Source organism: Thunnus maccoyii, chromosome 2, assembly GCF_910596095.1.
Source record: "Thunnus maccoyii chromosome 2, fThuMac1.1, whole genome shotgun sequence".
Classification (NCBI taxonomy): domain Eukaryota; kingdom Metazoa; phylum Chordata; class Actinopteri; order Scombriformes; family Scombridae; genus Thunnus; species Thunnus maccoyii.
This window is the reverse complement of record NC_056534.1, coordinates 12,818,427-12,831,436: the sequence shown is the minus strand read 5'-3', so window position 1 is coordinate 12,831,436 and position 13,010 is coordinate 12,818,427. Positions and strand designations below refer to the sequence as shown.

Sequence of the window (13,010 nt, the reverse complement as noted above, 5' to 3'; positions counted from 1 at the left end):
GTGTTTAAATGGCTTCATGACTTCAGATTCTCTCTTGAAGATGGTTCCTCTATTCAGGCAAACTGGTGCTGGATGCTAGCAAACTTCTGACAAACATATTTATTGTAAATATAAGACATCAAATAAACACATACATACAGTATATTTTTTCTCCTCTTTGTTTATGTCTTTGTTCTTTTATATTCTCTCTACAGTATACGATATCCTCTCACCCTCAAAAAAAGATTTTTTGATTTTATAATTTAAATGATTGTATGATCCTTAATAATATAATATGTCAGCCGGATGTTTTTAAAATTATGCTGCTCATTAAAATCCCCTTGAGCTTCCTGAGTTTTTTTTTTTTTTTTTTTAAACTTTTTATATATAACTTTATTGAATCCAAGCACAAACAAAGTGTCGCGTTGATATTAACATACATGAAATAAAATCCAAACTTCACATACAGTATAAAGAATTTGTTTAAGCTTGCATATAGATACAAATAAATAAATGAATTAATAAATATAAAGACAAATAAAACCTGTTTGAAAAAAGTAAACAGATAAATATAAAAATAATAAAAGATAAAAATTGAAATAGAAAAAATCAAACTGAAACCAAATTGGGTCAAAAATGTATTTTATATTGGATAATTATAGAGAGGATACTTCTATAATTGTGTAAATATAAACCATTTATCAGAAAACTCCATTCATATTTATAAGAAGAGAAAATAAGAGAAGCTGACAGCTGTCAATCAGATCTACAGTTATAGTTTTAACACACCTGTTCCGCCAGGTGGCGACAAACAACTGTGGTGTGACCAGTTAGACCTGTCTGGCTAGTAGACAATCTGTCTGCAGATCTGGAATTATTTAAGATTAACCATTAACACACTGTTCGGGTCAATAAAAACACCTTCACTCATATTCTTTAAGCCTGAAATTTTATGGTTTTTCCTAAAGTGGCCCAGAATACACAAAAACGGAAATATTTCAACATCATTTATTTTTGTTCAGCTGGTATACAGTTTTATACATACAAGGTGTTCTGGATTGGTGTTGATTTATAGTTTTAATGGTTATAATGAAACCTACCATTTAAATGTTGTTGTATCCTTCATTTTCAATAAATTAACAGATATAATTATGTTGTCATGTTCTCTTGTTTTAGATAACATGAGATCATAAATATAATGTGATCGTAATGTGTTTTCTCCAAAAATGAATAGTGTCAAACCTAAAGAAAACACTCTCTCTGCTCTCTGAAACATGAATGAATTACATTAATTAATTATCAATAACTGATAAAATAGGCTATCTATGTATGCAAAATACATCTATAGTTCAAAATTTGGTATAGGGACTAATTATAAAGGAATATGTAAGCCATCAAAAATGACCTGCTCCATACTGTGAAAGGTCAAAATATAAACAGTATGTGAGGGTTAAACACAGTACATGAATACTATAGTTAGTATAGTAGTATAATATTATAGTATAGGGACAGTAAGTATAAAGATAGTGTTCAGATTTTGACAGATGGATCAAAGAATCTGCAAACAGATGCAACAGGGTCTGCAGCTGCTGGACTGGAAAGACGAGGGAGAATAAAACCTTAGGGTGGCAGGAATGTAACATCATGGATGCCTTAAATCGCACAGAAGAAGAAGAAGAGGGTTGTCGCGTATTGGTGACGTATAAAGAACGCACCTCCCTCAGCTCGGTCGGCTGCATCCACATGAATACGACCTTTAAGTCTCTGAAGAAGTGATCTGCCCCGTGTTTTTTATGCTCTTCAGATGAGGATGCTTCTTCTTAGGAGAGCCGTGCTGACGGCGGCGCGGACAAACCACTGCAGGTCATTTTCTGCCTCACAGAGTCACCGGAAGGACAGAAAAGTGAGTAACTGTTAACTGACAGATAGTTACATCATCGACTCATCCTCCAACACTTCACACTGTGTCTCAGAGACACTCAGCTGTCTCTCTCTCTCTCTCTCTCTCTCTCTCTCTCTCTCTCTGTGTGTGTGTGTGTGTGTGTGTGTGTGTGTGTGTGTGTGTTTATGTGTGTTTATGTGTGTGTGTGTCTGCCTGCCTGTGTGTTTGTGTGTCTGTCTGTTTGTCCCTCTGTCTCTCTCTCTGTCTCTCTCTGCAGGGTCTAGTGCTGGGAGTGTTTGAGAAGGAGGGAGAGGAGGGCAGCCTTCATCTGACAGAAGCTGCTGCAGGTTTTGACCAAACTCTGTCTGGAAAACTCTCTGAACTGCTGAAAATGTGAGTGTTTAATGTCAGTAAAATTGACAAGATGCACCGATATATTGATAAGCCACAGATTTTAATTTTAATGGATCAAATCTGGATGGTTGTGTTGTTATGTCATGATAGCAACACACATGCAGTTGTCTAGAGGTGTTTCTAATATTCAGTCTTTCTTTATTGACATAATCCACATAAATGGGGTGGACAAAAGAATAATAATAATAATACCTTTGTTTTAGGGCTGGGCAATATATCAATATTATATTGATATTGTGATAAGAGACTAGATATCATCTTAGATTTTGGATATCATAATATCGTGATATGGCATAAGTGTTGTCTTTTCCTGGTTTTAAAGGATGCACTACAGTAAAATGATGTAATTTTCTGAACTTACCAGACTGTTACAGCTGATCTATCATTTGCCTGTACCTGCTTAGTCGTTATATCCACATTACTGATGATTATTTATCAAAAATCTCATTGTGGAAATACTTTGGGAAAGCACCAATAGTCATCCCTACAGTATCGTCGTAATATCGATATCAAGGTATTTGGTCAAAAATATTGTGATATTTGATTTTGTCCATATTGCACAGCCCTACTTAATTTATGCAACACTTTTCAAAAGCAAGTTACAAAGTGCTTTACATAAACTTTTTAAAAATAAAAGCAATGAAAGCAAACATTTAATAGAATACTATAATACAATGAAAGATAATAAAACAAATAGTCAAATCATTAAAAAGCAAGTCTAAACTAGTGAGTTTTTAAAAGTAATTTAAAGGAAGACTGTGTGTTAGCTTCCCTGATCTCCTCTGAGGCCCAAACAGAAAAGGCCTGGTCACCTTTAGTTTTTAGGTTTGACCAAGGAATGACCTACCAGAGGATCCCAGGTTGTATTCAGGCTTGTAGGGGTCAGGAGGTCAGCTATATATCCAGGAGCTAGCTCCCTACAAGCTTTAAAAGTGATCATTCAAATTTTAAAATCCACTCTAAGATGGACCGGGAGCCAGTGAAGTAATTTTTAAACCGCTGTGATGTATTCCCTTGAACCTGGTTGTGAGTCTGGCTGCCATATTTTGAATGAGCTGAAGTTTATTGAGGCTTTGTTGGGTAAAGCATGAGTAGAGATTTTTATACTGATGTCCATTTTTTTGTCTGGTTTTATGCAATATTTTCCAGCTCTGGACCACCTCTCAAGAAAGGCAAAAGCAGAATATTTTATGGAATCCACAAGGTAACAAGGTGTGAAATAAGATTCAGAAAACCCCATGACATGATAACATCAGTGTAATATAATCTTTGTCGTGTCTTCTCCAGGACTTCCCGTGTGTAGCAGTGGTCGGTCTGGGTAAGAACGATGCAGGTGTGTGTGGGATAGAGAACTGGGACACCAGCAGGGAGAACATCAGACAGGCCGTATCAGGTGAGACACAATGACCTCTGTTTGTTTGAGTTCTGGTTACATGGAGGATTTGCTGGTACCTGGCTGATATCTGTGTATTTTTCTGTTTGTGTTCAGCTGGCTGCCGGTTACTTCAGGACCTGGAGGTGAAGCACGTGGAGGTGGATGGCTGCGGTGATGCTCAGTCGGCTGCAGAAGGCGCCGTTCTGGGTTTGTTCCAGTACGACCAACTCAAATCCAAGAAGAAGGCCAAAGTAACACCTCAGCTTCATGGAAGGTAGACTGACTGAAAAGTGGGACACACTGAATTCCATAGTTCTCCGACACTTACAGATAATGTGTCTGTGTTTTATTGCTCTTAGTGCTGACTTGGTCGGATGGCAGAAAGGAGTCGTGTATGCAGAAGGACAAAACCTGGCACGTCTACTCATGGAAGCTCCAGCCAATCACATCACTCCTACAGCTTTTGCCAACACCATTGAGGAGAAATTAGCACCACATGCTGAACGAGTCACAATCCAAAAGAGGTTTGTTCATCACCACATAAAAAGCATTTTCTGGTGATCTATCTGCCCAAATAACACATGGACTATTTCAGATTGTCACATTAATGACGTGTCTTTAAGCATTTGTACTCCTTAATTAAACTGTGACTATTATAGTTTTCAAGACACTGTGAGAATAAGTTGGTTTACTGGGCTGCTTTTGACTACAATGGCACAAGAAAAACTTAATAGTTATGCCTTTAATTTGTGTGTGTTTCTAGCATTTTGGCTTCTATATACTGCATATTATGATAATTTATTATATAGTATCTGCAGGCTTTGAGCAATTATTGGAGTGAAAACTTTCAATCTGATCTTGCTAGATTTTGTTAATCTACTGTCAGATACACCATCAGAAAAAAATGGCCCAAAACACAAAATTGACAGAAAGATGTGAGGATGAATACTAAAGCAAACTGACGTTGTATTTTAATGTTAAGGGGAAAGTGCTTTGCTCTGTAGCATGTAAACTGAAATATATTACATACAAAACAGTCATTATAAATAAATAATGCGAATAAATAAATATCCGAATAAATAATATAAACGCTCTCTGTCAGTAGAAATGGTTCATGCGCCACTGAGCAGGACACAGTATAAATACAGAATGCAGATTTTTATTCATGTGCAGGTGTAGGTCAAACGGGTAACAGGCTACAGAGAGAACACAACGCTGCTCCGGCAATGATAACTATAAACCTTTTATTAGCATTAGCACAGCGCACATGTGTGCTGACAAATTCCATCAGAAGTCTCTACAGCTGCTAAAGCCGACTGGCAGATTTTCTCGTTTCTTCTCTCTAAGGGACTAAGACGCAAGGAAAAGACAAAAATGAGGGAAACTTGGATGCCATTAAGAGACTTGAGATGCACCCTCTGACTGAATTGTCGGTGGTGGAGTTGCATTGTGGGTAATTCAGGCAGCAGGTTTGGATAAGGAAGAAGAATGTGTGGAATAAATCCTGCTGCCTCACTTTTGATCTATTTTCCATCTTGAGTCTGACAGTTATAGAGCAATGCTAAATCAGTGGAGAACTCTTTTAGGATGATGTCATTGTTTCTTTCAAAAAATCCTTTTTTGTGGTCTGGAGGAAAGATGAAGGGGAAGAGTTTTTGTTGAAAAAAAAAAAAATCATCTGCCTTTGCAGATCCCAGGCTTGGATAGAGGAGCAGCAGATGGGAGCATTCCTGAGTGTGTCTAAAGGTTCAGAGGAGCCCCCCGTCTTCCTGGAGCTCCATTACAACGGCTCCCCTGACAGTACACAGGCCCCACTGCTCCTAGTTGGCAAGGGCATCACCTTCGACAGGTAAACCATAACAATGAATGCTCTGGCTGATTGCCGTCATCACACTTTGGTGATCAGTAAGACATCTGTTAGACTATACTCTATCTGTGTGTCTGTAGTGGCGGTATTTCTCTGAAGCCGTCTCCTTCTATGGACGCAATGAGAGCTGATATGGGCGGAGCCGCCACCGTGTGCGCGTCCATCGTCACAGCAGCGTCTCTGAAACTGCCAGTCAACATTATTGGTGAGCTTTGTGACATTAAACACCCTCAAACATAAGTTTTCTATCATACATTATAAATGCTAAAGTGATGTTTTAATAACTTTGAATCACTGTGGATGTAATTAATTATTCTGATAGAAAAAAATACTGTAATGTTAAAGTGAAATCAGACCTCTCAGCCTTTCTGTTTCTGCTCCTTAATATCAATCAGGCCTGGCTCCTCTGTGTGAGAACATGCCTAGTGGAAAGGCTACTAAACCAGGTGATGTTGTCACGGCCAAGAATGGAAAAACAATCCAGGTATGAGGACTCATGAAATGTGAAAATGATAGCTAATACTTTGTGATGTGGGTTTGTACTCTATGTGTGTTATTATTTACCTCCACATACAGGTTGATAATACAGATGCAGAAGGTCGATTGGTCCTCGCTGACGCCCTCTGTTATGGACACACCTTTAACCCCAGAGCCATTGTCAATGTCGCTACGCTAACAGGTAGGTTTTCAGAAGTGTTGTGTTTGTGTCATACTCTGTTTGATTTGGCAGTTCTTCATTATAAAGTGAGAAAACTGTATTGATCCCACAGCTACTGCTTCTCCTGTAGTATTACAGTACAAGATGTTTCACTTTCCAACTAATAAGGCTCATAATCAATAACAGCTTCTGGAGTGTTTGTAACACCAGAAGAATATAAATAAACACATAAGGCTGTCACTCAATAGAATTTGATTTCCCTACATGTGGGCTCATGTAGCACTGATGGCGCTTGATTACAGTCAGTGAAATTGTCCAATCAGTGAGTTACCTGTCAGTCCACATGTGAAAACCTCATGGTTTGTTTGTAAGTCAGTGTGAACCAAACCAGAACTCAAAGACAATAATGAATCCTTTTTTCTTTAGTATGGAACAAATTAACTCAACTTTATGTGTGATTTGTTGCATGATTAAAATGGAAAACATACCATTCAGTAAACATTAAAATGTGGCTTCTTCTGTCTCCAAGGTGCAATGGATGTCGCTCTTGGCTCAGCAGCAACTGGAGTATTCACAAACTCTGACTGGCTCTGGGAGCAGCTGCACAAGGTAGTGTGTTAGTACAATAAAAAAAACACACACACACACACATCTCAGTCTCTCAGCTCCTGTGTTGACGAATCGTGTGTGTGTGTGTGTGTGTGTGTGTGTTTGTTTGTGTGTAGGCTAGTATTGTGACAGGTGACAGAGTGTGGCGGATGCCTCTGTTCCAGCACTACACCAGACAGGTGACTGACAGCCAGCTGGCTGACCTCAACAACATCGGCAAGTACAGCCGGTACGTATCTCATCTCTCTACACTCATGCCTGCAGCTCCTGCTAGAGGCATCAGAGGAGCAGAGGAGTTTATTCATGCCTCTATTTACCTGCATCTAACTGCTGAGTCCGTTGATTTTTTTTTTTTCTTTTTTCCCTCTAGTTCTGGCGGTGCGTGCACAGCAGCTGCATTCCTGAGAGAGTTTGTCACATCTCCTCATTGGGCTCATTTGGACATTGCTGGAGTGATGAGTAACAAAGATGAAGTTCCCTACCTGAGGAAGGGCATGTCTGGAAGACCAACACGTACACTGGTGGAGTTTGCAGCCGGGTTGGCCCATCATGGCTAACGGGAAAAAAAAACCTGTCACATCATGAGCTCCCTTTCTACCAAGATTCACCAATGATCTCCCTACATGGACAGAGAGACAGAGGACTAATGGCCACATTTCAAAGTCCATGCACAATTGAACAGTATAGTTTCTTCAGAATAACTGAAAATATTATGGCAGTGATTCATAGCAATATTTCATGAATCAATTTTACAGAGCTTCAGTGTTTACATACTGCAAATGCATCAGTGTAAGAGGTTTAACATAAGTTCTTTCTACACTGTTGTGATTTCAGCTAAATAAAGTACTAACGCTCTGTTTGTAGTAATTTATATGATTTATATGTTGTATGAATAAAATCTGTAAGACTTTTAAGTATGTGTGTGACACCTTTTGTTGTTTCTATGGCTTTGTTGTCAATGTGCAATGGGTGTACACATGGCCAAAAGTGTGTGGACACCTAAACATTGCATCTGTATGTAATTGTTTAACATTGCCTTCATTGCTGGTAAAACAACCTTAACTCTTCTGGGAAGGCCGACCACAGAATTTTGAAATTTCTGGGATATGCTCTCATCCAGCTACAAGAGCATTAGTGAGGTCAGCCATTAATGGGATGTTAGGTGATGAAGGTTTGACCCACATCCTAAAGATGTTGAATGGAGTTGAGGTCCGGACAACGCAGGCTTATCCAGTTCATCCACATCAAACTGACTCTGATCTTGCGAACAAGGGTATTGTCATGTTAGAATAGGAAAGGGCCTCCCCAAACCGTTACCATAGAGTTTAAAGCACAGTCTGAAAAATTATGTTTAAAATTTCCCTTAATTGTAACCACCATGAAAACGGGCCTCAAACAAAAGCATGTACACAAAGTGCCCACATACATTTGGCCATAAAACAGCAGGGGTCAGGGGTCTTTTTCCATTGGAGGGCTGTTAACTAGCGCCATGGAAACACATGCCCATATGTTGTTTTTAAAAAAAAATTAATTTAAGAATAAATTGATTTATAACGTTGTATAGGATTGCATCTGAGGGTAGATTTTACTCATTTGGTCACTCACGTCAATGTTGCACTTCAAGAGAGTAAAGATGTACTTATCAACACATGATAAAGAGCAGCAGCTTCATTCATGGTTGATTGAAAGTAGCCTACTGTTGCTTTAGAAAAAAAATGGCATCAGCACATTATTTCTTTTAGACTGCCACCTATTTATGTTTAATAAAAATAAGAATAACTGTTGTGGGCCAACAGGCTGAAGTTGTGGAATTAAAACAGTACTAATGTCAGGAACTAAACTTGGAACTAAAAGTCCTTGTTGTGCTGTCCTGTTTTTGTTTCCACCACATCTAAGGAACCAGGTAGATCATGCAAATGAGACCCATGAGGAATTAAAAAATTATGGCAGGGCTTGAAACGTAGCATTCACACATGAGGAAAAACAACACCGATTTGTCCTGTTGTTCTTTGTTTGTTATTCAAAAGGTTCTTAGTCCCTAGGGAAAGTTCCTGCTAGTGTTAGAATTCATGCATTAAAATTTAATTTTGGTCGGTTTGTTAGACTTATTTCAGCAGCATGCACTGTTCAAATAGTGCAGCAATTGTGATGAAAAGTTGTGATATAAACTATTAAAGTAAAAACTGCTGCTTCCATTTGGGGGCCAAATATATTTGCTGGAGGGCCAGATTTGGCCCACGGGCCAACCATTGGCTTAACCAGTCTCACTCCTCATGCCTAAACACTAACCAACCCAACCAACGAAGATAACGATACTAGCCAATCAGAGGCAGAATAGGGCGGGTCATGACTTCGCCATCCTAGGAAAAAAAAATTGGCTTGCAGTAATATCCGGCCGTGTGCGCATGCGTGAACCGGCTAGACGGGGAAAAAACAGATGAAAATGGCATCGTCTATGAGTGGGATGTTTCCCGGTCAGCAGCCGCCTACTGCACATCCCGTAGGGGGTCCTGGTGGACCAGGCCAGCCAAGCTTCCCCGGTACCGCTGCCAGGAGCCCGGGGAGCAACACGCTGGTGGATGAACTGGAGGCTTCCTTCGAGGTAGGAAGCTAATGAGCTACCTGCTGTTAGCTGTGTGTGCTAACTGTTGTTAGCTCATTTAACAGTTCTCTAGCTTGGGTGAAGTTTAAAGCCTCCTTAGCTGGTTTTGGAAAAATACTACAGCCTCTCAATATATGAAAGCTTTCAAACACTTTTCTTGTTTCGCAACGGCTTTATTGAGGAAACAATGCACTGTCTGTAGACGTTAAAATAAATGAGCTAACGTTAGTGCTAGCGTTAAGTGATAACTCAGCAACTTAGTTTATGGCTCATACTTGAGGCTCCATAACGTTTAACCCCACAGTTTACAACTCTCCTCCATGCTCCTTTTCCATCTCCTGAACTCCTCTGTAGTCAGTCTCTCCCCTCTTAATCCAGACATCAAAAACAAGACAGTATGTATCTGTGATTGATAGCTGACAAAGCCTCGCTGGCTGTATGTAATCTGACATTACTAAACCCAGTATAGCATTAAATATCATAACAATAACATGGTTGTACATCTGATTTCCTTTACTTGTGATGCTACAACCCATTATACCCATTTACTATGTTATATACAGTAGGAATCATATTATATACCTGGCCAAAAGTATTCCCGACACCCTTGTCCACGTACTTTTGTGTACTTTTGATCTGGGGTTGTTTTTCGTGATTTGGGACACACTTCATATTTCCAATTAATGAAAATCTTAATGCTACAGCACACAGTAACAAAGCTTCAGTTTCTGCCTCTCATACACTCAGTGAGCACTTCACCAGGACCACCTGTGCCACAGCTATGCCATAAATTCTACTTTATGTTTATTATGGAGGTCGTAGTTGGCAATAGAGGTGGTGTACTGGAATGCATTATATTCATTTCAATTCAATGCAATTCCAATTTATTTATATAGCGCCAAATCACAACAAAGTCATCTCAGGGCACTTTTCACATGGAGCATGTCTAGACCGTACTCTTTAATTTACATAATATTGAAAGGTGTTCCTAATATTTTGTCCACCACATTAACATACATGTGGGGGTCAAAATATTACGAACACTTTTCAATATAATGCACTCCAGTACACAAACACCACCCACTATGACCTCAATGATAAACATAAAGTCGAATTATCACCTTTCTGATGTAAGAAACAACTGAAAACGTATAAGCTTCATAAAAGTAGAAGTTATGGCAGAGCTGCTCTACTGGATTGCATTAGATTGCACAGGTGTTCCTAATAAAGCGCTCTGTGAGTGTTTATTAACATTATATTGAAGTCACAGAGCTAAGCAGCCATTTCCTTAAAAGATAAATACTCAGCGATGTTGGAAAATCCCAGAAAGGCGTATAACAACACTTACTATTGTTCTGAGGGTATTTCCACAAGCTTCAAAGACTCTTCTAACCATCTGGATAAAAAAAATATTCCGTCTGCTGCATGATTTAAAAAAAACAGAATTTTAACCCCTTTCTCAAGTTGCAGCTCTGTTTCCTATCCACGTAGCCACCAGCTACCATCTGTGTTTGGATTAGGAAACAAAGTCGCAACTTGAGAAATGGAATCGAACTGGAAAACAAACTTTGAAATTAGATGTTCAACAACCACATATGGGTGTCTATGTACTTTAGATAAAGTAGTCCATCATTTTGAGTCTTTGAAAGTCATTTGATATGTAATCTTGGTTTTATGGTATTGTTTAGACCAATGTGGGTGTCATTCAAAATTTCCTCAGTCCTACAAATGATTATATCACACTCCAAACTATGTGGTCTATGAAGTCACGGATCAATCTGTGGTTTCTTTCTCTCAGAGCTTGTTTCTCTATGCTTTGACTTTGGCTAGAAAGCTGATGGGAAGGGGGGAAAAAGATTCTCATGGAAAAACTAAATTTAACACAGCTTGGTCTCTGGGACTACTCTCATTTGTTCATTTAGGTCCCCAAAGAGAAGGATTTCTAACCACTCATCCAGAAAAAGGCAAATTTACTAATGTCTCTCTCTGTGTTCATTCTTCAGGCATGTTTTGCATCTCTGGTGAGCCAAGACTATGTTAATGGGACCGACCAGGAGGAGATTCGAACTGGTGAGTGAAGTCTGGTATTTCGTTGTTGTTCATGTTAATTTATCTTGTATTGTAGTCTGTATATTGACACCTTTTTTGTCTGTTGATTGCAGGTGTGGACCAGTGCATACAAAAGTTCCTGGACGTGGCTCGACAGACAGAGTGCTTCTTCTTACAGAAACGACTTCAGTTATCTGTGCAGAAACCAGAGCAGGTGGTGAAAGAGGTGAATTATTACACTGACTTGAATTCCCACTTTTCTCTGTCGTTTGAAGTGTCCCCACCGCATTTCCAAATGTATATGTTCTTGTAGGTTTTCACTCTTTCGATCTGTCTCAGCACCTATTATCACAAATACATAAACACAAAAACAGTATGTAATGTTTTCCCCTCATGCTTAAAACCTCTGTCACTTTACAGATCTTAAACTTCTTATTGGCAACAGGTATTGCCCCTTTTTCTTTGACTTGCATTAGTGAATCACTGTCAGGGTCGACATAATATTTGTTTCTATCCACGTGTTAATACGCCTTCTCTCTTCTCACGTACGTTTTTTTTTCCCTTCTCACTCCAGGATGTGTCAGAGTTACGTAACGAGCTACAGAGGAAAGAATTACTGGTTCAGAAGCATTTAACCAAACTGCACCACTGGCAACAAGTTCTGGAGGATGTGAGCGTTCAGCATCGCAAACCTTCAGACCTTCCTCCTCCTGGACCGCTGGCCTTCTTGGAGCAGGCCTCGGCTAGTTTGCCCCCTGCCCCTTTAAAACCAAATTAACACACTAAAGGTACAGTCACATTAATCTTCTGTTTATAAATGAATATTAAGCAGAGTGATCACAAACTGTGAGCTTCAATTGAAGTGAACGGCAGACGGAGTGAATATTCGCAGGATGGAAGCGTAATGTGACGATACCTTAACACTCTGTTATGAACTGGAGAATAGTTTTCTGAGGGAAAATCATGATACAGATTGTTTTACTTCAACTTTTTTCAGTATTTTGATTTGTGTAAATATTTTCTTTTGCTGACTTTTTTTTTTACTGTAAAAATAAAATAAACTTTTGTTAGTCTTTTGAATCTGGACTTGTTTATGTTTTTCTCTTGTATTACAGTGCATTATTTTGTTGGGATTTAAAATACAGTTAAGCTCTTTGTAGAATTTAAAGGAGCATTCCACCAGTTTTACACATGAAGATCAGTTAACAATGTCTTCAGGGTTATTTCTAAGCCAAGACTGAGCTGCCTGACAGCCTGTTGTCTCTAATGCATTCAGCGTCTTCACACCAGAACAGACTTGTTCTACTCAGATTCACAGCTCTCGTCTGTCCACTGATGTTACAGCCAGGCAAAAATCTTCTCTGGGGACAAAGCTTTTTGCAAACCAGGGGTCTCTGATCTTGATAGTGTGTAAAAAAAAAAACAACAACAACTGTGATTTTAAGTCAAAATGATGAGTCACAATTTTTACTTTCTCTATTTTCAAAATAAAAAAGTATATTTGACTTAGTAACTCAAGTGAAGAAAGTGAAACATTTTGACTTATTATCCTATAACTGTAACATATTTTATTTC

The 13,010-nt window shown here is 38.9% G+C and overlaps 2 protein-coding genes across 2 annotated transcripts; both read left to right on the top strand.

The window, feature by feature from the left end:
• The first annotated feature begins 1,662 nt into the window (after positions 1 to 1,662).
• On the top strand, positions 1,663 to 7,698 carry lap3 (leucine aminopeptidase 3). The gene is made up of 13 exons (XM_042434632.1): positions 1,663 to 1,882; positions 2,139 to 2,254; positions 3,425 to 3,479; positions 3,563 to 3,668; positions 3,765 to 3,924; positions 4,010 to 4,174; positions 5,341 to 5,499; positions 5,598 to 5,722; positions 5,913 to 6,001; positions 6,094 to 6,196; positions 6,705 to 6,784; positions 6,901 to 7,013; positions 7,155 to 7,698. Exons 1-13 carry the CDS (start codon positions 1,784 to 1,786, stop codon positions 7,339 to 7,341), a joined length of 1,557 nt encoding a protein of 518 aa, XP_042290566.1. The 5' UTR covers positions 1,663 to 1,783; the 3' UTR covers positions 7,342 to 7,698.
• Positions 7,699 to 9,184: 1,486 nt separating this feature from the next.
• On the top strand, positions 9,185 to 12,253 carry med28 (mediator complex subunit 28). The gene is made up of 4 exons (XM_042390281.1): positions 9,185 to 9,386; positions 11,390 to 11,456; positions 11,549 to 11,661; positions 12,010 to 12,253. The coding sequence occupies exons 1-4, from the start codon at positions 9,222 to 9,224 to the stop codon at positions 12,211 to 12,213; spliced, it is 549 nt and encodes a 182-aa protein (XP_042246215.1). The 5' UTR covers positions 9,185 to 9,221; the 3' UTR covers positions 12,214 to 12,253.
• The last annotated feature ends 757 nt before the right edge of the window (positions 12,254 to 13,010 follow it).